The 24,864-nt window shown below is 43.2% G+C and overlaps 1 protein-coding gene across 1 annotated transcript in view; it reads left to right on the plus strand.

Moving 5' to 3' along the window:
• Positions 1 to 7,330, plus strand: part of itprid1 (ITPR interacting domain containing 1) — a gene marked incomplete at both ends in the record, with an annotated part of 57,570 nt that extends 50,240 nt beyond the window's left edge. The window contains 7 exons of the mRNA XM_084152137.1: positions 3,315 to 3,427; positions 4,250 to 4,380; positions 4,569 to 4,964; positions 5,044 to 5,518; positions 6,393 to 6,520; positions 6,802 to 6,913; positions 7,199 to 7,330. Coding sequence (XP_084008263.1) covers positions 3,315 to 3,427; positions 4,250 to 4,380; positions 4,569 to 4,964; positions 5,044 to 5,518; positions 6,393 to 6,520; positions 6,802 to 6,913; positions 7,199 to 7,330 — 1,487 coding nt within the window. The remainder of the gene's footprint in view (positions 1 to 3,314; positions 3,428 to 4,249; positions 4,381 to 4,568; positions 4,965 to 5,043; positions 5,519 to 6,392; positions 6,521 to 6,801; positions 6,914 to 7,198) is intronic.
• Between the last annotated feature and the right edge of the window lie 17,534 nt (positions 7,331 to 24,864).

Here is a 24,864-nt window from a genome sequence, read left to right on the forward strand (position 1 = left end):
TCCATTTTCCCAGCTCAATGTAACATCGACAGGTTAAGGCTACTACATGATAATCAAATTTTCCCTATACCCATCATGAGGTTGCTACAATCTAGCCTACAAATGGAAGTTTATAATGTGCACAGGTCGAAAGACAAATTGGTGTAATCAAGGTGACAGACAGTGACACATTCAATACCGCCTTGCACACTCATGCCTGCAAATAGCTAAACTGGGGTGTAGTCATTAGTCCAAACCATTGCAAAACTTAAACAAGAGTTTCTATTGGTCAAATTCAGGTAGATCCCTCCTCGTTTCGTTCCATTTGATTATGTTTAAGAAACATTTTGCAACAGAATCGGCGGAACGAATACACCCTGATCAACCGCACACACAGTTCACTTTCATAGCAGCCACTTACAGCATCATCCTCACTTTGCTCATTGTATAATTCCATTTTGCATCTACCATCTCTCCTCCTCTCACATTTTCCCTTTGCTTGTGGACTTCAGTGCACAACACAACAGCTGTCTGTGACCAGGCGCAAAAACCTCTCCAAGCCAAACCTTCATACCACAACTGCTACACATCCTACATCATTGTCACCATACTAACGTTTTAGTCAACAGACTAGAACTAACGTGTTAGTTAACCCACAATACAATCCGTGTGTACAATTACACAGTACAGTGTAGAGCAAGCAGTTTAGTTAGTACTACATTCTAAAAAGTAAAGGTCCCTGGAGGATCTTTTAGGGGTTCTTTAAATTGTAACTGTGGGGGAACCCCTATAAGTTCTTCAAAGAACACATTTTAATGGATCCTCAAAGAACCTTTTGGGGTTAATTTTTGAACTACCCTCCCCTATTTTTATTAATAATAATACGCATAACAATAACAACAATAACACAATATTTTAGTTGTCCGTTTTTATTATGATTTTAGTGGCAAAGCAGAATAAAAAATTCAAAATATGAGGTAAACTCCCATCAGAGCCCCAAGTCCAGTGGGTAAATCCTCTGGTGTGTTGATGTTAATGTGTTGATGTTCTCCATATCCATAGCCAGAATGATTTTGCAGTGCATGGTGATCGAACAGGTTTCCTGTTATATTCAGCAGAGGTGTATGGAGGGTGAAGTCTGTGAATCCAAATTTTTTTAATTATACAGACGTTTTGCAAAACATGCACACAACAGTATTCATACCTTGGTTTTTGTGGTAAATGTGAATGAAAAAAACTGTTTTGATAATGGTTTTCATACACATACCTTGTCCATAATGTAGAGGCCGATGGGATTTTCATTGAAGAGGTAAGGGGGGAGGATGGTACATGTGATCTGCATAACATACCAATACCAATTAACATACCTTTGTATGCCTCCTTGTCTGTATACCTACAGACACAAAAGTGAGCAGTTCAGTCATCTGCACCCAATACAGCTAGCCTTCAACATATTCTTACCTCTTTGTTGATTGAAATCCATTGAATTGTGTCCATTTTCTGTTTTAGAAAGATTTGCACAAATATGAAAAGATAGATGGTATCATCATGAAACAATATACATTTAAATCATGCAAGGGACAAACCTTACCTAAAATTGAGGAGATCTTTACATTTTTCAGTTAAAGTTGAAGTCGGAAGTTTACATACACTTAGGTTGGGGTCATTAAAACTCGTTTTTCAACCACTCCACAAATGTCTTGTTAACAAACTATAGTTTTGGCAAGTAGGTTAGGACATCTACTTTGTGCATGACACAAGTAATTTTTCCAACAATTGTTTACAGACAGATTATTTCATTTATAATTCACTGTATCACAATTCCAGTGGGTCAGACATTTACATACACTAAGTTGGCTGTGCCTTTAAACAGCTTGGAAAATTCCAGAAAATTATGTCATGGCTTTAGAAGCTTCTGATAGGCTAATTGACATCATTTTAGTCAATTGGAGGTGTACCTATAGAATTTATCCTATAGAAAATTGGTGGGCAGAACTGAAAAAGCATTTGCGAGCAAGGAGGCCTACAAACCTGACTCAGTAACACCAGCTCTGTCAGGAGGAATGGGCCAAAATTCACCCAACTTATTGTGGGAAGCTTGTGGAAGGCTACCTGAAACGTTTGACCGAAGTTAAACAATTTAAAGGCAATGCTACCAAATACTAATTGAGTGTATGTAAACTTCTGACCCACTGGGAATGTGATGAAAGAAATAAAAAGCTGAAATAAATCATTCTCTCTACTATTATTCTGACATTTCACATTCTTAAAATAAAGTGGTGATCCTAACTGACCTAAGACAGTTAATTTTTACTAGGATTAAATGTCAGGAATTGTGAAAAACTGAGTTTAAATGTATTTGGCTGAGGTGTATGTAAACTTCCAACTTCAATTGTAAGTGCCTGCACCTGCTGTCCTTTCAAATTCAAATCCCAATGTTTCAGTTGGGCAGTTAGGTTCCTGCAAGAACTTCCACCAACTAAGAAGGTTCCTTGATTAACCCCACCTCCTATGGGGTTCTTGGAAGAACCTTTTGGGGGCCATTTTCAGTGCCATGAACCCTAAGGTTCTTCAAAGAACTTTGAGGATCTTAGAAGAACCCTTGTTGAACCCCTAATTTTTAGAGTGTAGACTCATTCTCTGATCCTTTGATTGGATGGACAAGATGTTAGTTCATACTGCAAAAGCTCTCATAGGTTGGAGGACGTCCTCCGGAAGTCATTATAATTACAGTGTAAGTCTATGGAAGGGGTGAGAACCATGAGCCTCCTAGGTTTTGTGCTGAAGTCAATGTACTCAGAGGAGGATGGAAAATAGCTGTCCTCTGGCTATACCATGATGCTAACCTAGAGGGTGCTGTTGAGGCTACTGTAGACCTGTTTATTGCAAAACAGTGTGTTTTAATCAGTTATTTGGTGACGTGAATATATTTAGTATAGTTTTATCTAAAAAGCATAACTTTTTTAAATGTTTCACTATTTGTATTTTACTGAAATTCACTGAGTAGGATGGTCCTCCCCTTCTTCCTTTTGAGGAGCCTCCACTGCTAACTGAATAAGCAAATTGTGTCATAAGTTTTAGTTGATTCACCAAGCAAAGGTGAAGTTCTGTTTATTATCCCGAGTCATAGTTCTCCTTTATACTCCGGATGATGAGTCTAACTAAAGGATATTACTAAAGTTGTGTAATTTTTCATGAACTCTCTCTCTTTCTTTCGCTCTCTTTCTTTGTCTCTCTCTCTCTACTCTCTGTCTCTCTCTGTCTCTCTCTGTCTCTCTCTCTCTCTCTCTCTCTACTCTCTTCTCTCTCTACTCTCTTCCCCCTTCCCTCCGTAGCAGTGTGTGTGATGAGGACTAACAGCTGCCAGTCTGACAGCAGTGGATTCCTGGAAGAGCCCTTCATCCCTTCCTTTTCCCAGCATCCCTCACCTGGACCCGAGCTCATGAAGGTTACACGGATAACATTCTAGAAGTGCTACAATCTAGGCGTGTTACTTTAAGTTAGTTCTACTGACTTACTTAAACTTACTTTAAGTTATTACTACTAACTTATACTACTTCACCAGCCCAAAATATTAAAATATATTATTGAACTGATAATCTGTCTATTTCATGGTGCACAATTTAGGTCATTCATTCATTTAAACTGACAATGTGTTTGGTTGTTGTTTAAGGCTTTGTCAGGAATATCTGGAGGCAGCACTGACAGCCAGATCACTGTAAGAGGAGCTTCACTTGACCGCCCCTCTCCCATCACCCCTTCACCCCCCTCGTCCCCCCCATCCACTTCCCTGGACCCCTCCTCTCCTTCCCTCTCCACGTGCCACCCAAGACCAGAGTCTCCTCTAGACAGACCAGAGACAACAAGCCCTACAGAGGAGACACCCAGACACCAGGATTCCCCCACAGCCCACTCCCTCCTCTCTGCTTCTCCTGATGCCTTGGAGATGACTAATTCTGCTTTTGGACTCAGGCCAAGCCTAATGGAAAAGACTGTCACTGGGGAAGATGGATTCTCTTCGGACTGTGGTGCACCTTGTCATAAGCCAGACTCTCCGTTACGGCATGTTATTATTATTATGAAAACAGACACAGAGACAGAACACTTTACTGTGGAATCAAAGGAAGCTGTTCCAATAGTAGGAGAGGAAAATAACATAGCGGAACAAAGTGGCAATGTTCAGACAGAAACAGAGGCTGTTGGTGATCAGGACACCGATTGTTCTGGGTCACATGAAGGCCCTCTGATGGACTCGGTGGTTCTGGTGCAGATGAAGAAAGAGACAGAGATGAAGACAGAAGTACAGAATAGTTCTGGTTCAGAAGGTCCAGTGTTGGGTCCTGTTGCTGTTCCTGAGGTGGTGGATCAAGGCTCTGAGACTGGTTCTGTTTGTCAGGACCGGTCCTCTGAAGATCCTCTATTAGGATCTGACCCTAACCTCTCAGCAGAGCTAATCCCTGCCTCTTCTCTCTCCCCAGCAGAGCCTCTCTCTGTCTCCTCTCCCTCCCCAGTGCACTGGGAAACAGGTGGCTCAGAGATTTCAGAGGGATCCTCAAGCTTGGTTGTCCATGAGCCTGTCCCACCACCAGATCAACCAACAAACCCATCTACAGACCCATCGACAGACTCACCTACAGGCCCAGCTTTAACCTCACCTTCAGAGCAAGTGTCACCCCCATCTCCATCCCCAGCCTCATCCCCACCCCCATCTCCATCCCCAGCCTCATCCCCACCACCATCTCCATCCCCAGCCTCATGCCCACACCCATCTCCAGCCTCAGCCTCAGCTTTTCCGGCAGCATCCAGCTCATCTCCAACCCAAGCCCCTTCCCCAATCCCAAACCATTCTCTATCAACCCTAACCACAACACCAACACCAACTTCATCCTCAATTCCAAACTCACCATCAGCCCACTCCTTAACCGTAGCTCCATCTCAAACCCCAGCCCCAGCCCAGGCCCCAACCCCAGTCATCCCCCACAGAGGTGCTTTCAGGTCAGGCCGGTCTGTGTCTGTCCAGATGCCCTCCTCTCTGCCCTCTGTCTCCCACTCTGCCATCCGGAGCGGTGGCGTCCCCAACACCCCCTCCCCGCTCGGCCTTTCCTTCGAGTCCCGCCCCCTGACTGACCTGACGCTCCGGCAGAGGCGGAGCTCCTTCTCCAGGAAGGCGTGGTCAGATGCTGAAGCCTCCCACTTTGCAGAACATGGAAACACTGCGGTTGCCATGGCAAAGGCAGTCATGACGCCTGAGACGATATCCCTCCCGTCCTCCTGTCCCTCCCCCTCCCTGTCATCGTCCAATCGGTGGCTGTCTCGCGACGGTTCACGAAGATCCGGAAGTTCCCAGATGAAGTCCACCTCCTTGGACACAGGGGTGTGGCAGGAGGAAGAGGGGGAAGAAGTGGGGGATGAGGAGGAGGATAGACGGTGGGAAAGAGCCCTGTTCTCTGGGCTTTCCTGCTGCTGCTCCTGTGATAATCGCTGTAGCTGCTGTTCTCAAAACAATCGCCTCAAACCGTCCTCCGCTTCAGCTTTCCCTGTAAGTAACACACACAATTCAGTTACTCTCTCTTGGCAAACCTTAACTTGATTCACACAGGATAATATCCGGACAAATACAAGACTAAATGATAATGCAGCCTCACTCATAAACACAAGTTTTACAAAATGTCTGCAATAAAAGTGCCCTTTCTATGGCTACATCCGATCATTAAAAGAGTTATTCAATTCATTATCTATATATTTATAGAATATTTATAGAATAAGGAAGGCACTGAGGCACATTATATGGGTTTTTCCTGTTGACATGATGACCAAAGCCTCTTTGCATGTTAGAATCTTTATTGGCCTGTCTAAAGATGGCGGTTTGGTTTCATACGCAGTAGGGGTCATTTGCATGTGAATGCCTGTTTTGCATGATGAGCAGCAGTAGAGGAGGAAGTTCACCACTCTCTCTCTGGCTCTTTAGTGGCCTCAAGCACAGCTCACTTCTAATAAAATAAAATTACATGAAAGGTCCTATTCACCCAGAAGGGTCAAAAGGATTGGGGTTGCTACTTGAGTCTTTAGTAGACCCTTTTTTGTCTCACACGTAATGCCTGTTCTATGAAGCTGACCACCATTGTGCTCTGATGGAAATGACATGTTGAGTAGGCTACTGAAATCCATCTTTGTGAACAGCTGAATTTCATACTTCTGAGAACAACATCTACACTGTATGGAGTTCATCTGAGTTAAACATCTATGGCCTTCATATTTGTATTGAGTCCATTGGCTGTTCTAATTGGTTTAATAATCAACCTCTTCGAGTTAACCACTGCCACTGCAATTTGGTTGATAGGCAAAAACATATGCGCTGATTCACTGTACAGTATTCCTGACTTTGTGTTGTCTCTATCCTCTCTCATGTGCAGTACTCCCTGGATGAGCTGGAGGGGATGATGCGCTGTATGAGGAAGTTCCGCTGCGTCCTGACAGACATCGAGGAACAGCTGTCAGAAAACCAGGCCTCGGTGTACAGCTCACTCTCTGACACTGACAGGTATATAATACCCCCTCTAGCGGACACTTTGAGCTACTTCACCTCACTCATACCATCTAATTTAGAGTGAGCATTGAGCAGGCTTGGGTATAATGAGGACAGTTTGAGACTGATGGTTTTAGTGTTATGTTTATGCTGCAGGGTTGGGGTCAGTTCCATGTCATGACTGAATTTAAATTATATTGACCTCAACCCTGTTTTGTTGGCTAATGATTTAGATTTGACATATTATGGTGGCACCTTTTTGTGTCCTCTGTCCCTACGCCTGTGTCCTGTCTCAGAGAGGAAGTGCGAGACATCTTGGAGCTGAGGAGAGCTGTGAAACAGGAAGCAGGAGAGTTGGAACTGCAGCTCACTGACCTGGTTCATCGCTATGACGACAGCTTCAAAATGGTAAACTACACAGACACACCCCTTACTGTGGATTATATTAGTGAGAAATTAAAACATTAGCTAGTTTTTCTACTTTGCTTCAGAACTATAACCCCCTTTACACTTTCCTTCTATTACAGCAGTTAGTAAAAATTTGTTATTGTGTACTGCATGTGACAGAAACTAGAGATCGAAATCAATATCCAAAGGAATAAGCATTTCAAAGCCATGGACGACAGCATGAATGGGCATAAAAACAAATATCTGAGAACTGATATTGAATTGTGATGTTGTTCGGTTCCATAGAAGATGCACAGACTACTCGATGAACAATCCCACCTATACACCCAGCTGAGGCTCCTCCCCCTGACCCCCACAACCACATCCACCCCTGGCTCCGCCTCCTCCAGGAGCATGGCCACTCAGTGCTGCCTGCTGCCTTGGCTGCCTTTGACGGACATGTCCAGGCCATGCCCCTCATCGCAGGCCACCTGGGAGTTGGAGTCCAGACCAACTCTGACAGATTCCGGTTCTATGGGCCAGAGGCTAAAACATGGTTCTACAGGCACCAAGCCAGACAAACTGGACATTGTGGGTTTCATCCAGAGAGTAAGGGACCTTTTACCCCTGGTACATACACAACCACATATCAAAATGTAGTTTCAGGTTTACTGGACCAAAATACAGAGGATACAGAAATGTATCGACTGTGTATTGCTTTACATTTTTGTGTTGATAATATGACATTTTGTCACATTTCTTTACTGTTTTCCAGCTGAAGGAGTCCATACGCCACTCTGTCAATACTGACTCACTGGAGTAAAAGAGAGGTGGGTTAGCCCTGACTGACAGATATAGGCCGGGATTTAATCCTAAGCGTGTTATAGGGCAGAGCACTATACAGGTGACAATTTGCCTTTTAAAGGCATTTTCCATGACGTTCAGAGATTGCATTCATGGGAAACGCTGTGCATGTCGGCTCAGACGTAAATTACCTTTAAAAGTCTGTTTACAATTTGTAAGTCGCTCTGGATAAGAGCGTCTGCTAAATGACGTAAATGTAAATGTAATAGTGCTCTGCTCTATAACACGCCTTCGCCTGAATACCGGACCTATTCTCTTTACTCTCGAAACTTTACTGAAAATAACATACTGTCTGTGTCCTCACCAACCTGTGTATTGTTTTTTGTCTTACAGATGAAGCTTCTGCTGTAGTTAACTGAAGATGATCTGCTGTCTAAGTTATAGTGTGTGCAATCAACCTGGACTCAGGGGTAGCTGGAACATAATAAACGTAAATCTGTCTCCCTCCATTAAGTATGATATGTTACGTGTCGTATGGAATTTATTTATTTGTGGATGTCCATCATCCATTTGTTATGATATGTTATGAATAATAATGTGATATGTTTTGTGCAATATGTTACGAATTTGCAATAAGTATATGTCACGAATTCCGATTTGATGTAGCTAACCCTAACGTTAACTAGGTGGCTAACGTTAACTAAACTAGGGGTTAAGGTTAGGGTTAAGGTTAGGAGTTAGGTTAAAGGGTTAGGGAAAGGGTTAGCTAACATGCTAAGTAGTTGCAAAAAGTAGTAAGTAGTTTCAAAATGGCTAATTAGCTAAAATGCTAAAGTTGTCCGTGATGAGATCCGAAGACGCAACCTTTGGGTTGCTTTAAGTTTGCATTATACGCCCACCTATCCACCCTGACCCACCACCCTCCTTTCGTTTTTGCCGTAATTAACCTTCTTTCTTATGTAACCATACCAAACATACCATATCATACTTATTTGAGTGTCTCGGATTTACGTTTACATGTTATGTCTAGTCTATGAGACCAGGCTGGTGCAATCAATGGATTCTATTACTACTAAAGTTCTGGACTTGGAATGTCCAGTGTCCACATGATGAATAAAGAGCATGAATGCATGAAATCATGTGTGCTTGTTCTATATCTATAACGTGCCAATCCAATACATAACATACTGTACAAAGAGTTTATTTGTGGGTATTGTCATTCCCTACACATCAACAACAGCATTCATCTCAACTAAGGATGTGTTCTTATTCCTTCCTGTGACATGAAGTCTCCTGTATTATTAGGCCACTGTTACCTACCTGCATCAATGGTCTGGGGAAGACAGTCTCCCATCCACATGAGATCCATGCAGTATGTGTATCCTATAGAGAGGAGCTCCTATGTGTCACCCTCCTGCTCTGGGTTATCTCCTTATTAGCCCAAGAGGTGGTCTAGCTCACGTTTACCAAGTAGCAGCTGTGTAGCCTGATGCATTTCATGACCCCTCCACTGGTGCTCCCAACTTTAAAAATGTAGGAGTAACACATGCCATTTAGGAGCACCAGAAAATAAGATTTTTTTTTTATGGATTGAGATACAGCCTACTGTATATAGAGCCCCACAGTGGAGGTGTCATAATACCCATAAAACCTAACGGTCGAACAGGGAGTCACCTTGTCCTAGAGAGATTTAGATGGCTACCAAAATGTCACGCCAGGGTAAGCCTACACGAAACACAGCTCTTATTTTAAGTGTTTGTAAAATCCCCTATGGGAAAAATGAATGGTGGAAAAATGATTGCAACCACTTCCTTGTTTCACCGCTAGGTTTTATGGGTATTATGACTCATACTGTGGTACTCTATTGGGCCTATATGAATTCTAGCTACTTTTGAAGCACATGTTGTGCCCTATAAAGTCATATGTAACACTGTAAATACATGAGTTTATTATAAAAGCTAAAATGTTGATACGAAGTCATTTGTGGAATATTAGGTTTCAAGACAACTGGCAACTCTGAAAAAAATGAGGTCAAATCATGACGTCAGTGATCTTCAAGGCGGAGCTCTGGAAAGTAAGTATGGTAGCTGCAGCCCAATAGAGCCCCACAGTGGAGGTGTCATAATACCCATAAAACCTAGTGGTCAAACAGGGAAATGGTTTCAATTATTTTTCCAGCATACATTTTTCCCATAGGGAATTTTAGAAACACTTAAAATAATGTTTTGTGTATGCTTACCCTGGCGTGACATTTTGATAGCCATGTAAATCTCTCCCAGACAACGTGACTTTTATCAATATATTCGGCCCTATTTACTCTCAGATTCAAAAATGCTAATTCACATCAAAGTAGACATCATGCAAGACTACAAATTCCTGCAAGCTCCTGCACGTCATCTCTATCTGATACCTTTGTTAACAGGTATTGTGTCAATTTCAAACTTGATAGTTAATTAGATAGTTAATCCAGAGCGTCTTACCTTTGCCTCGATTCGGCGATCTCGTCCAGATCATCAGTTTTGAGGGAGCGTGCAATTGGCATGCTGACTGCAGAAATGTCCACCAGAGCTGTTGCCAGAGAATGTAATGTTAATTTCTCTACCATAATGTTGTTTTAGAGAATTTGGCAGTACGTCCAACGGGCCTCACAACCGCAGTCCACGTGGAACCACGCCAGCCCAGGACTTCCACATCCGGCTTCTTCATCTGCGGCTTCTTCAACTGCGGGATCATCTGAGACCAGCCACCCGGACAGCTGATGAGACCGTGGGTTTGCACAACCAAAGAATTTCTGCACAAACTGTCAGAAACCATCTCAGGGAAGCTCATCTGCGTGCTCGTCGTCCTCACAAGGGTCTTGACCTGACTGCAGTTCGGCGTCATAACCGACTTCAGTGGGCAAATGCTCACTTTTGATGGCCACCGGCACGCTGGAGAAGTGTGCTTTTCCCGGCTTAATGCCAGTGTCAACTGTACCGGGCATATGGCAGACAGCGTGTATGGCATCCTGTGGGCGAGCGGTTTGCTGATGTCAACGCTGTGAACAAAGTGCCCCATGGTGGCGGTGGGGTTATGGTATGGACAGGCATAAGGTACGGACAATGAACGCAATTGCATTTTATCGATGGCAATTTGAATGCACAGAGATACAGTGACGAGATCCAGAGGCCAATTTTCGTGCCATTCATCCGCCATCATCACCTCATGTTTCAGCATGATAATGCACAGCCCCATGTCACAAGGATCTATACACACTTCCTGGAAGCTGAAAATGTCCCAGTTCTTCCATGGCCTGCATACTCGCCAGACATGTCACCTATTGAGCATGTTTGGGATTCTCTGAATCGACGTATATATCCAACAACACCAGTTCCTGCCAATATCCAGCAACTTCGCACAGCAATTGAAAAGGAGTAGGACAACATTCCACAGGCCACTATCAACAGCCTGATCAACTCTATGCAAATGAGATTTGTCGCGCTATATGAGGCAAATGGTGGTCACACGTGACACTGAATGGTTTTCTGATTCACGCCCCTACCTTTTTTTAAAAGGTATTTGTGACCAACAGATGCATATCTGTATTCCCAGTCATGTGAAATCCATAGATTAGGGACTAATGAATTCATTTCAATTGACTGATTTCCTTATATGAACTGTAACTCAGTAAAATCTTTGAAAGTGTTGCATGTTGTGTTTATATTTTTCTTCAGTATAATATTGATAACCATCTAGATCGCACCTTGATGCGTAGCCTAGATATTCTTCTACTCAATGGGGAGGGCATGAATGGCAACCCTGGGACACAGTGTCCTTCACTTTCGCTTGACAAGCACTACTGTCCGTCAACGGCGTGGGAAGTAGCTACGTAGTAGCCAATATCAGGATGACAGTCACAGTAAGCACATGCATACAACGCATGAAGCAACAGCACACCCATCATAAATACTTTTAATCAAAAATAAACAATCGTCAGTTTAACTGAAAATTTACAATTATTTGGGTAAAACTAACAGTGAAATATGACTCAAACGTATCCTCTGGCTTAAAAACAGAAGTCTAAACTCTCGTGGTACTGTAGCTCAACGTATATTAGTTGCGTGGTAAGAAACAGAAGGGAAAAAAACACCCCGCTCAACAACAACAAAAAAGAAGGCGCTTTCGACAAACCCACTCCTTTCCACACATCCACTTCTTTCCTTTCCATAAATCCACTCCTTTCCACAAATCCACTTCTTTCCTTTCGACGCACTAACCCCTTTCCAAGACGCACCCACCCCTTTCCACACGCCCACTACTTTCCTTGCGACACACCCACTCACCCATACTCCGCTAGCCATATTGGTACAGTGGGGGAAAAAGTATTCAGTCAGCCACCAATTGTGCAAGTTCTCCCACTTAAAAAGATGAGAGAGGCCTGTAATGTTCATCATAGGTACACGTCAACTATGACAGACAATATGAGAAAAGAAATCCAGAAAATCACATTGTAGGATTTTTAATGAATTTATTTGCAAATTATGGGGGAAAATAAGTATTTGGTCAATAACAAAAGTTTCTCAATACTTTGTTATATACCCTTTGTTGGCAATGACACAGGTCAAACGTTTTCTGTAAGTCTTCACAAGGTTTTCACACACTGTTGCTGATATTTTGGCAGTGATGTTTTGGGGCTGTCGCTGGGCAACACGGACTTTCAACTCCCTCCAAATATTTTCTATGGGGTTGAGATCTGGAGACTGGCTAGGCCACTCCAGGACCTTGAAATGCTTCTTACGAAGCCACTCCTTCGTTGCCCGGGCGGTGTGTTTGGGATCATTGTCATGCTGAAAGACCCAGCCACGTTTCATCTTCAATGCCCTTGCTGATGGAAGGAGGTTTTCACTCAAAATCTCACGATACATGGCCCCATTCATTCTTTCCTTTACACGGATCAGTCGTCCTGGTCCCTTTGCAGAAAAACAGCCCCAAAGCATGATGTTTCCACCCCCATGCTTCACAGTAGGTATGGTGTTCTTTGGATTCAACTCAGCATTCTTTGTCCTCCAAACACGACGAGTTGAGTTTTTACCAAAGAGTTCTATTTTGGTTTCATCTGACCATATGACATTCTCCCAATCCTCTTCTGGATCATCCAAATGCACTCTAGCAAACTTCAGACGGGCCTGGACATGTACTGGCTTAAGCAGGGGGACACGTTTTGCACTGCAGGATTTGAGTCCCTGGCGGCGTAGTGTGTTACTGATGGTAGGCTTTGTTACTTTGGTCCCAGCTCTCTGCAGGTCATTCACTAGGTCCCCCCGTGTGGTTCTGGGATTTTTGCTCACCGTTCTTGTGATCATTTTGACCCCACGGGGTGAGATCTTGCGTGGAGCCCCAGATCGAGGGAGATTATCAGTGGTCTTGTATGTCTTCCATTTCCTAATAATTGCTCCCACAGTTGATTTCTTCAAACCAAGCTGCTTACCTATTGCAGATTCAGTCTTCCCAGCCTGGTGCAGGTCTACAATTTTGTTTCTGGTGTCCTTTGACAGCTCTTTGGTCTTGGCCATAGTGGAGTTTGGAGTGTGACTGTTTGAGGTTGTGGACAGGTGTCTTTTATACTGATAACAAGTTCAAACAGGTGCCATTAATACAGGTAACGGGTGGAGGACAGAGGAGCCTCTTAAAGAAGAAGTTACAGGTCTGTGAGAGCCAGAAATCTTGCTTGTTTGTAGGTGACCAAATACTTATTTTCCACCATAATTTGCAAATAAATTCATTAAAAATCCTACAATGTGATTTTCTGGAGAAAAAAAATCTCAATTTGTCTGTCATAGTTGACGTGTACCTATGATGAAAATTACAGGCCTCTCTCATCTTTTTAAGTGGGAGAACTTGCACAATTGGTGGCTGACTAAATACTTTTTTCCCCCACTGTATATATGGTGTCAATTCCGATTCAAAAGTCGAACTGGCATGAGATGGCGCCCGCAACCAAGATGAAACATAATTGCGGGAGCAAACACTTGAGTGAAGAGAGAAGAACTGTGGTCGAATGAGCAGAGTTTTGGGACACTGTAAAGTCCATGGAGAATAAGAGCACTTCCTCCCAGCTGCCCACTGCACTGAGGCTAGGAAACACTATCACCACCGATAAATCTACAATAATCGAGAATTTCAACAAGCATTTTGCTACAGCTGGCCATGCTTTCCATCTGGCTACCACTAACCCGGCCACCAACTCTGCACCCTCTGCTGCAACTTGCCCATGCCCCCCCCGCTTCTCCTTCACACAAATTCAGACAGCTGACGTTTTGAAAGCGCTGCAAAATCTGGACCCCTACAAATCAGCTGGGCTAGACAATCTGGACCCTTTCTTTCTAAAACTAGCCGCCGAAATTGTCGCAACCCCTATTACTAGTCTGTTCAACCTCTCTTTCATAACGTCTGAGATCCCCAGAGATTGGAAAGCTGCCGCGGTCATCCCCCTCTTCAAAGGGGGTGACACTCTAGATCCAAACTGCTACAGACCTATATCCATCCTGCCCTGCCTTTCGAAAGTATTTGAAAGCCAAGTTAACAAACAGATCACCGACCATTTCGAATACCACCGTACCTTCTCCGCTATGCAATCCGGTTTCCGAGCTGGTCACGGGTGCACTTCAGCCACGCTCAAGGTCCTAAACGATATTATAACCGCGATTGATAATAGACAGTACTGTGCAGCCGTCTTCATCGACCTGGCCAAGGCTTTCGACTCTGTCAACCACCGCATTCTTATTGGCAGACTAAATAGCCTTGGTTTCTCAAATGACTGCCTCGCCTGGTTCACCAACTACTTCTCAGATAGAGTTCAGTGTGTCAAATCGGAGGGCCTGTTGTCTGGACCTATGGCAGTCTCTATGGGGGTGCCACAGGGTTCAATTCTTGGGCCGACACTTTTCTCAGTGTATATCAATGATGTCGCTCTTGCTGCTGGTGACTCTCAGATCCACCTCTACGCAGACGACACCATTTTGTATACATCTGGCCCTTCATTGGACACTGTGTTAACAAACCTCCAAACGAGCTTCAATGCCATACAACAATCCTTCAGTAGCAGTGGCGGCTCCTGAAAAAATTCTCAGGAGGGGCAATTTTTCTGATGATTTAGGTGACCTACACACATTTAAAAAAAGATATGTCCAGCAACAACATGAAGACAGGGGCAGCATATAAGTCAATACCAGAAGCATTTATTGACTGATCTCAAAAGTGTTGGCTTACCAGGGTTGGTGGAGCCCTCAGTTTCATCTTTGCCTCGCAAAGCTAACTCAAACACTCCGCAAAACTTCACACACTGGATTAGCCGGCTGAGGATGTGGCGGTTCTTGCTAATGTCGTAGTAAATATATTTGTTATAGTGAATATGGAATATGATATGTTGAGTAAAATGTTGTGCTAAGATCTATTTAGGTCAGGAGCTGGTTATAAGTTCTGTTCCTATCCAATAACAATGGACAAAAGGGTCCTATATTGTCAGCCTTGTCAGCAGGTGGCCAAGGACAACACCCACGCCATAGGCCTCTCAGTTCTTCCAACTCACGAGTTCTTGCTCTGAGGACACACACACACACAAACACACACACACACACATCATCACTGTTAAACACACACACACACACACATCATCACTGTTAAACACACACACACACACAAAAATCCCCTCTCTTAGGCTGAACATTTGAAGACAGAGAACCCGACTCAGAGCCAATGCAACAGTGACAGTAGCCTGGAGGTGACCTCGCCCAACTCATCAGGACCAATCAGAAGATCAGAACTACTAGATTGAACCTACTTCATTTATTGCATAAAATGTCTGCACACAATGTTTCGGGGCTCTCTTCAGATAATAATAATAATAATAATAATATGCCATTTAGCAGACGCTTTTATCCAAAGCGACTTACAGTCATGCGTGCATACATTTTTGTGTATGGGTGGTCCCGGGGATCGAACCCACTACCTTGGCGTTACAAGCACCATGCTCTACCAGCTGAGCTACAGAAAGTGGATACTCATGGATGCGCATTGCAATTGTAAAATGTCAACACAATTGGAGACACCACGTCATTTTTGGAGACATGTTATTGACAGTAAACTATTGTAGATGCGACTGCTAACTAACTAAAACATTTTAGCTGGCTAGCTAATCATCTTAGCTAAATGTGGGGCAAACAATTCAGTTATTTACCGTTAATTTGAGGGATTGGGGTGAAAGAAATCGAGTTACATAGTGATACTTTACGATATACTGTATTGACAATATCGCAATATTTTAGCGCTAGTTGGCTGTACCTGCACCAAAACACCATTATTGTTCCTTCATAGCTTGTTCTCAATCTTTTCACATTGGGAGCCAATTTGTTTTCAGCACTTTTATTTCCATGACTGATCAAAACTCGTTCTCATGGCTTTCTGATCCCTCTGCAACAGACATATGGTGCGCAATAAAATCACAGTATCGAATCGCAATACGTATAGAATCATGAGACTCGCAATGCTGATGCATATATCTTATCGTGAGGTTCCTGGCAATTCCCAGCCCAAGTTCATTTTTAAGAGTTTGACGAACGGGTCCGTGAACGCGATTCCAGATATATTTACCTCTGAATAAACTGCCTTTATTACACCATATCCACATCCAGTAAACTTGTGATTATCAACACTAACCTCATCGTTGTGGCGGCGGACAGCTAGCCTGTATCCCTCGTCATCCAGTTGAGTGAGTGGCAATGTCTTTTTTCGTTCGTACCAATTTTTGGAAAATCCTCGGGTGTAGGACTTTCCGCCTTTAGTAGAAACCTGTTGAATTATTAAATTTGGTCTGGGAGGTCCTAATTGTTTCGTTGCCAATTTATCTTCATTTGTTCGCCGACAAAAAGGAAATTCTTTCAAAGACACAACCGAGTTGCACTGAAGCCTAGCCATGTTGATAGTAGTAGTGAATTGATTGACGCTGCTACCCTCTCTTTTCTTAGTTACGTTCATGTGACGAAAGCGCGTAAGTGCAAGCCCACAGACACCCATTGAGATTGTATTGAAGGCTCTGAAATTTGAAAAAAATAGATTTTACATGGGAGTCTATGACAGAAGTTCTGGGCGATTTTCAATCTGACTGAAATCGCCCCAAAAGGGGGTGGAGCCATTTGAAGCACGACTTTAGCCTGATTCGACATTTAGTGGCAGTGTGGCACTGTGGCAGATCAGACGTCTAGATTACAACACTGATAACTACTGTTACCGTGATATAATTGATTAGAAAAAAAATCCCTTCCTTTTCCCGTTTGGCAGTGCGTCGCCCATATCGCCCTATTGAACAGGCCGTCCCTGTTCAGTAGCCTCCAACTGCTCTTAAACACTAGTAAAACTAAATGCATGCTTTTCAATCGAACGCTGCTGGCACCCGCCCACCCGACTAGAATCACCACTCTCGACGGGTCTGACCTAGAGTATGTGGACAACTACAAATACCTAGGTGTCTGGTTAGACTGTAAACTTATCTTCCAGACTCACATAAAGAATCTCCAATCCAAAGTTAAATCTAGAATCGGCTTCCTATTTCGCAACAAAGCCTCCTTCACTCATGCTGCCAAACATGCCCTCGTAAAACTGACTATCCTACCGATCCTTGACTTCGGCGATGTCATTTACAAAATAGCCTCCAACACTCTACTCAGCAAATTGAATGTAGTCTATCACAGTGCCATCCGTTTTGTCTCCAAAGCCCCATACACTACCCACCACTGTGACCTGTACGCTCTTGTTGGCTGGTCCTCACTACATGTTCGTCGTCAAACCCACTGGCTCCAGGCCATCTATAAATCACTGCTAGGCAAATCCCCGCCTTATCTTAGCTCATTGGTCACCATAGCAGCACCCACCCGTAGTCTGCGCTCCAGCAGGTATATCTCACTGGTCATTCCCAAAGCCAACACCTCCTTTGGCCGCCATTCCTTCCAGTTCTCTGCTGCCAATGACTGGAACGAATTGCAAAAATCTCTGAAGCTGGAGACTCTTATCTCCCTCAATAACTTTAAGCATCAGTTGTCAGAGCACCTTACCGATCACTGCACCTGTACACAGCCCATCTGAAATTAGCCCACCCAACTACCTCATCCCTATATTGTTATTTATTTTGCTCTTTTGCACCCCAGTATCTCTATTTGCACATAATCTCTTGCACATCTAGCATTCCAGTGTTAATACTATTGTAATTATTCTGCACTATAGCCTATTTATTGCCTTGCCTCCATAACTTGCTACATTTGCACACACTGTATATATTTTCTGTTGTATTTTTGACTTTATGTTTTTTACCCCATATGTAACTGTGTTGTTTTTTATTGCACTGCTTTGCTTTATCTTGGCCAGGTCGCAGTTGTAAATGAGAACCTGTTCTCAACTGGCTTACCTGGTTAAATAAAGGTGAAATAAAAAAATAAATAAAAAAAAGAGGACGGGTGCCGCGAGTACAGGCTAGCGTGGTGCGAGCAGATTAAACTTGAGAGCTTGCGAGTGTGACTGAGCGAGCAGAACTGCATTTCTGTATGCAGTAAATTAATTTGAGAGCAGACATTTTTGTTCAACTGAAGAAATCCTTAGTACATGTCAAGACTCAGAAATGACTGCACTCACAAATATGCTGCGTCCCCACACGGATATATTTTCTCCCTCTCGCACCAAATCCATTTTGCTCTTGCAACTGCTTACTATAATTTTTTATAACAGGGTGGAATTCTAGCCAATAAACATAGCCTGTCGCTGTCTACTGAAACACAATTGGTCAGGTTTTTGGACCAATCAGGGCTTGAATGCTCTAACATAATTTTTAACCATATGGTGAAAGGGGAACGATGACTGACAAATAAAAAATTGGTAAGTTCGATCGTTTTTCATTAGAGAAACTAGCTAACCAACTAGCTAGCTAATCAACTATGATTTCAATAATGACATGGTCTTCTGTTAATAAATCAGGCTATTGATGAGGCAAGCTAGGTGAACGTCAGTTAGCTAGGAAGTTAACTAGCTAAAGTTAGCTAGCTAACTAACGTTTAGCCATGTGGTTTAACCAAAGCCAAAGCTGCTGTCTATTTGTTAGAAAGATGGTTCTATACTGAGTGTATGTGATAGTCATTGCTAAACAATATGAGTAGTGTAGGTAAGTGATGATGTGAACCTATAGGAGGATAGCTCTCCACGAGGTGGGTTGGGCATGAACTGACAGCATGGTGTTCAATACTGATCCATGCTGACTGACAAGTGGTGTGGATTGGTACAGGGCAATTCCTCGGTAACGGAGTGATATTGAGACTCAGATCTTTCACTGTTCATTGTTAAAAGTAGTCCTTGTGCATAGAGTTGTATGGTTTGTTTCACTTTGAAATCATTGGTTTTTGTTTGACACACATTTTAAAGCGAAAGATAGGGCAGAACAATGCAGGAGATGGAATTGGATTTAGTATGGTCGTAGTCCCAATTTAAAATCCTTGTACAATCCATAGACATTGGTAAAAAGGTAAACAAAAGTATGGCAATGGAGTTTGAGGAAGGTGGAGCAATACATACACTACATGACCAAAAGTATGTGGATACCTGCTCGTCGAACATCTCATTCAAAAATCATGGGCATTAATATGGAGTTGGTCCCTCATTTGTTGCTATAACAGCCTCCACTCTTCTGGGAAGGTTTTCCAGTAGATGTTGGAACATTTCTGCGGGGACTTGCTTCCATTCAGCCACAAGAGCATTAGTGAGGTCGGGCACTGATGTTGGGCGATTAGGCCTGGCTCGCAGTTGGCATTCCAATTCATCCCAAATGTGTTCGATGGGGTTGAGGTCAGGACTCTGTGCAGGCCAGTCAAGTTCTTCCACACCGATCTCAACGAACCATTTCTGTATGAACCTCACTTTGTGCACAGGGGCAATGTCATGCTGAAACAGGAAAGGGCCTTCCCCAAACTATTGCCACAAAATTGAAAGCACAGAATCGTCTGCAATGTCATTGTATGCTGTAGCGTTAAGATTTCCCTTCACTGGAACTAAGGGGCCTAGCGCAAATCATGGAAAACAGCCCCAGACCATTATTCCTCCTTCACCAAACCTTACAGTTGGCACTGTGCATTCGGGCAGGTAGCATTGTCCTGGCATCCGCCAAACCCAGAATCTTCCGTCGGACTGCCAGATGGTGAAGCGTGATTCATCACTCCAGAGAACACGTTTCCACTGCTCCATAGTCCAATGGCGACGAGCTTTACATCACTCCATCCAACGCTTAGCATTGCACATGGTGATCTTAGGCTTGTGTGCGGCTGCTCGGCCATGGAAACCCATTTCATGAAGCTCCCAACGAACAGTTCTTGTGCTGATGTTGCTTCCAGATGCAGTTTGGAACTCGGTAGTGAGTTTTGCAACCGAGGACAGATGATTTTTACGCGCTACGCATTTCAGCACTCAGCGGTCCCGTTCTGTGAGCTTGTGTGGCCTACCACTTCATGGCTGAGCCTTTGTTGCTCCTATACATTTCCAGTTCACAGTAACATCTCTTACACTTGACCGGGGCAACTCTAGAAGTGCAGAAATTTGATGAACCAACCGAGGAATTGCCCTGTACCAATCCACACCACTTGTCAGTCAGCATGGATCAGTATTGAACACCATGCTGTCAGTTCATGCCCAACCCACATCGTGGAGAGCTATCCTCCTATACGTTCACACCTACACTAATCATATTGTTTAGCAATGCCTATCACATACAGTGAAGGAAAAATGTATTTGATCCCCTGCTGATTTTGTAAAAAATGTTATGAATTGATTTGCATTTTAATGAGGGAAATAAGTATTTGACCCCCTCTCAATCAGAATTTTTTTTGGCTCCCAGGTGTATTTTATACAGGTAACGAGCTGAGATTAGGAGCACACTCTTAAAGGGAGTGCTCCTAATCTCAGTTTGTTACCTGTATAAAAGACACCTGTCCACAGAAGCAATCAATCAATCACATTCCAAACTCTCCACCATGGCCAAGACCAAAGAGCTCTCCAAGGATGTCAGGGACAAGATTGTAGACCTACACAAGGCTGGAATGGGCTACAAGACATCGCCAAGCAGCTTGGTGAGAAGGTGACAACAGTTGGTGCGATTATTCGCAAATGGAAGAAACACAAAATAACTGTCAATCTCCCTCGGCCTGAGGCTCCATGCAAGATCTCACCTTGTGGAGTTGCAATGATCATGAGAACGGTGAGGAATCAGCCCAGAACTACACGGGAGGATCTTGTCAATGATCTCAAGGCAGCTGGGACCAAAGTCACCAAGAAAACAATTGGTAACACACTACTCCGTGAAGGACTGAAATCCTGCAGCGCCCGCAATGTCCCCCTGCTCAAGAAAGCACATATATATGCCCGTCTGAAGTTTGCCAATGAACATCTGAATGATTCAGAGGAGAACTGGGTGAAAGTGTTGTGGTCAGATGAGACCAAAATGGAGCTCTTTGGCATTAACTCAAATCGCTGTGTTTGGAGGTGGAGGAATGCTGCCTATGACCCCAAGAACACCATCCCCACCGTCAAACATGGAGGTGGAAACATTATGCTTTGGGGGTGTTTTTCTGCTAAGGGGACAGGACAACTTCACAGCATCAAAGGGACGATGGACGGGGCCATGTACCGTCAAATCTTGGGTGAGAACCTCCTTCCCTCAGCCAGGGCATTGAAAATGGGTCGTGGATGGGTATTCCAGCATGACAATGACCCAAAACACATGGCCAAGGCAACAAAGGAGTGGCTCAAGAGGAAGCACATTAAGGTCCTGGAGTGGCCTAGCCAGTCTCCAGACCTTAATCCCATAGAAAATCTGTGGAGTGAGCTGAAGGTTCGTGTTGCCAAACGTCAGCCTCGAAACCTTAATGACTTGGAGAAGATCTGCAAAGAGGAGTGGGACAAAATCCCTCCTGAGATGTGTGCAAACCTGGTGGCCAACTACAAGAAACGTCTGACCTCTGTGATTGCCAATGAGGGTTTTACCACCAAGTACTAAGTCATGTTTTGCAGAGGGGTCAAATACTTATTTCCCTCATTAAAATGCAAATCAATTTATAACATTTTTGCCATGCGTTTTTCTGGATTTCTTTGTTGTTATTCTGTCTCTCACTGTTCAAATAAACCTACCATTAAAATTATAGACAGTGGGCAAACGTACAAAATCAGCAGGGGATCAAATACTTTTTTCCCTCACTGTATAGGATGATAAAAATGTTGCGCCTGTAATATGGGTCAGATTTTCTTACCTGGTTGGGCTAGAAGTAATCCGTTTTCGCTGTAGTAATGGTGCAAAAATGACGCTAACAAATCTGTGAAATAACTCGGAAATAATGGTACAGCGAAGCCTTATCATTACAACAATTATTATCTGGGAGATTTTTTTCATAGTCGCACTGTGCTCCCAAAATAAAACTCCTGGTCCCACAGCAAAACAATTCAAATTGGTCACACTTTAGAGCTCTGGAAAGACCAATACCACTTAACTCCCATTACAGGAAACAAACATAGACTACACTGGATTCATTAAACTGTTTGGGTACACACTGATACACACCCTGTATCAATGTGTACCCTATCCCATTTGGACAAGAGGAATACCTATGTAAGAATGCTGTTCATTGACTCAGCATTCAAAACCATAGTACCCTTCAAGCTCATCATTAAGCTTGAGGCCCTGGATCTCAACCCCGCCCTGTGCAATTGGGTCCTGGACTTCCTGACGGGCCGCCCCCAGGTGGTGAAGGTAGGAAACAACCCCTCCACTTCGCTGATCCTCAACACTGGGGCCCCATAAAGGTGTGTGCTCACTGTTCACCCATGACCGCGTAGCCATGCACGCCTCCAACTCAATCATCAAGTTTGCAGACGACACAACAGTAGTAGGCTTGATTACCAACAATGATGAGACAGCCTACAGGGAGGAGGTGAGGGCTCTCGGAGAGTGGTGTCAGGAAAATAAAAATAAAATGTCACAGGAAGGCCAAAAAGATCATCAAGGACAACTACCACCCGAGCCACTGCCTGTTCACCCCGCTATCATCCAGAAGGTGAGGTCAGTACAGGTGCATCAAAGCTGGGACCGAGAGACTGAAAACCAGCTTCTATCTCAAGGCCATCAGACTGTTAAACAGCCATCACTAGCACCGAGAGGCTGCTGCCTACATACAGACTTGAAAATCACTGGCCACTTTAATAAATGGAACACTAGTCACTTTAATAATGCCACTTTAATAATGTTTACATATCTTGCATTACCCATCTCATATGTATATACTGTATTCTATACTATCTATTGCATCTTAGCCTATGCCACTCTGATAATGACATTGCTTATCCATATATTGATATATTCTTAGTCCATTCCTTTACTTAGATTTGTGTGTATTAGGTATTTGTTGTGGAACTGTTAGATATTACTTGCTAGATATTGCTGCACTGTCGGAACTAGAAGCACAAGCATTTAGCTACACTCGCAATAACATCTGCTAACCATGTGTATGTGACCAATATATTTGATTTGATTTGATTTGTTATAAGGTGGGGCTATATAGCCTACATGGGTTGTAAATTAAGTTTGTATTTTTTTAACACATCAAGTGTTCTTAACCTAATTTAATGAGAGTCGTACATTGAAATAGTCATCCGTTTTCTCTTTCATCAGCTAATAACCAAAACAAGTACGAGGTGGTAGGGAATGTTTATAACGATGGTAACCATTCACACAACCCATTACAGAACACACTTGATACTAGAGGAGAAAATGCCATGCTACAAGAACACATCAACAACCCAGTCTCCCATCAGACTTCAAAGGGCTCAGGCTGATTGAAACATCATGAGTGGTTTATTTGTGATGAGCAGACAATACAGGTTATGCAATTCATTTCTTAGAAGTAGAATAGGCCTCTATGCTCTCAGCAACTTGGTAATGTAATCAATGGTATCCCCTATAGAAGGGTTATGTTGGGTCATGTTGCACAACCTACCATTTCCATTTGTGTTTCATAACTGGGCAAATATGTCAGATCAATGTCCAATACTTTTTTCGATTTAGTTAGAAATAAGCAGAAGTTCAATCAACCAATGTTATTTTACAGAAAACAAATTAACAATAGACTTTCAGCATGCTTATAGGGAAGGGTACTCAACATGCTCGGCACTGACACAAATTACTGATGATTGGCTGAAAGACATTGATTATAAGAAGATTGTAGGAAATGTTTTGTTAGATTTCATTACAGCTTTTGATATTATTGATCATAACCCATTGCTGAAAAAACGTAGGTGTTATGGATTTACATCATCTGCCTTATCATGGATTGAGAGTTACCTATTTAATTAAACAAATAGTTTTTTTTTGATGGAAGCCTCTCTAATGCAAATTCAGTTGAGTGTGGTGTACCGCAGGGCAGCCGACTTGGGCCATTATTGTTTTCGGTTTTTACTAATGACCTTCCACTGACCTTGAATAAAGCCTGTGTGTCTATGTACGCTGACAACTCAACTGTATTCATGTCAGCTACAACAGTAAAATAAATAATTGACACCCTTAACATAGAGATCCAGTCAGTTTTAGAATGGGTAACTAGCAGTAGGCTCCTGCTAAATATCTAAAAAAGCAACTAAAAGCATCGTTTTTGGGACAAATCACTCACACAACCCTAAACCTCATTTAGATGTATTATTAAATAATGTGGCAATTGAGCAAGTTGAGGAGACTAAACTGCTGAGTGTAACCTTAGATAGCAAGCTGTCAGGTCAAAACATGTAGACTCAATGGTTGCTAAAATGGGAAGAGGTCTGTCCATGATAAGGCATTGCTCTGCTTTCTAAATCCTACAGGCCCTAGTTTTGTCACACCTGGACTACTGCCCAGTTGTGTGGTCACGTGCGGCAAAGAAGGACATAGGAAAATTACAGTTGGTCCAGAACAGAGCAGCACATATTGCACTTAGATGTCAGTAGTATGCATGTCAATCTCTCCTGGTTCAAAGTTGAGGAGAGATTGACTGCATCACTATTGGTCTTTGTGCGAGGTGTTGATGGGTTGAAGGTACCGAACTGTCTGTTCAAGCAGTTGGCACACAGTTCGGACACTCATCGGT

The sequence above is a fragment of the Coregonus lavaretus genome (assembly GCF_964263955.1).
Source record: "Coregonus lavaretus genome assembly, chromosome: 34".
NCBI classification, from domain to species: Eukaryota; Metazoa; Chordata; class Actinopteri; order Salmoniformes; family Salmonidae; genus Coregonus; species Coregonus lavaretus.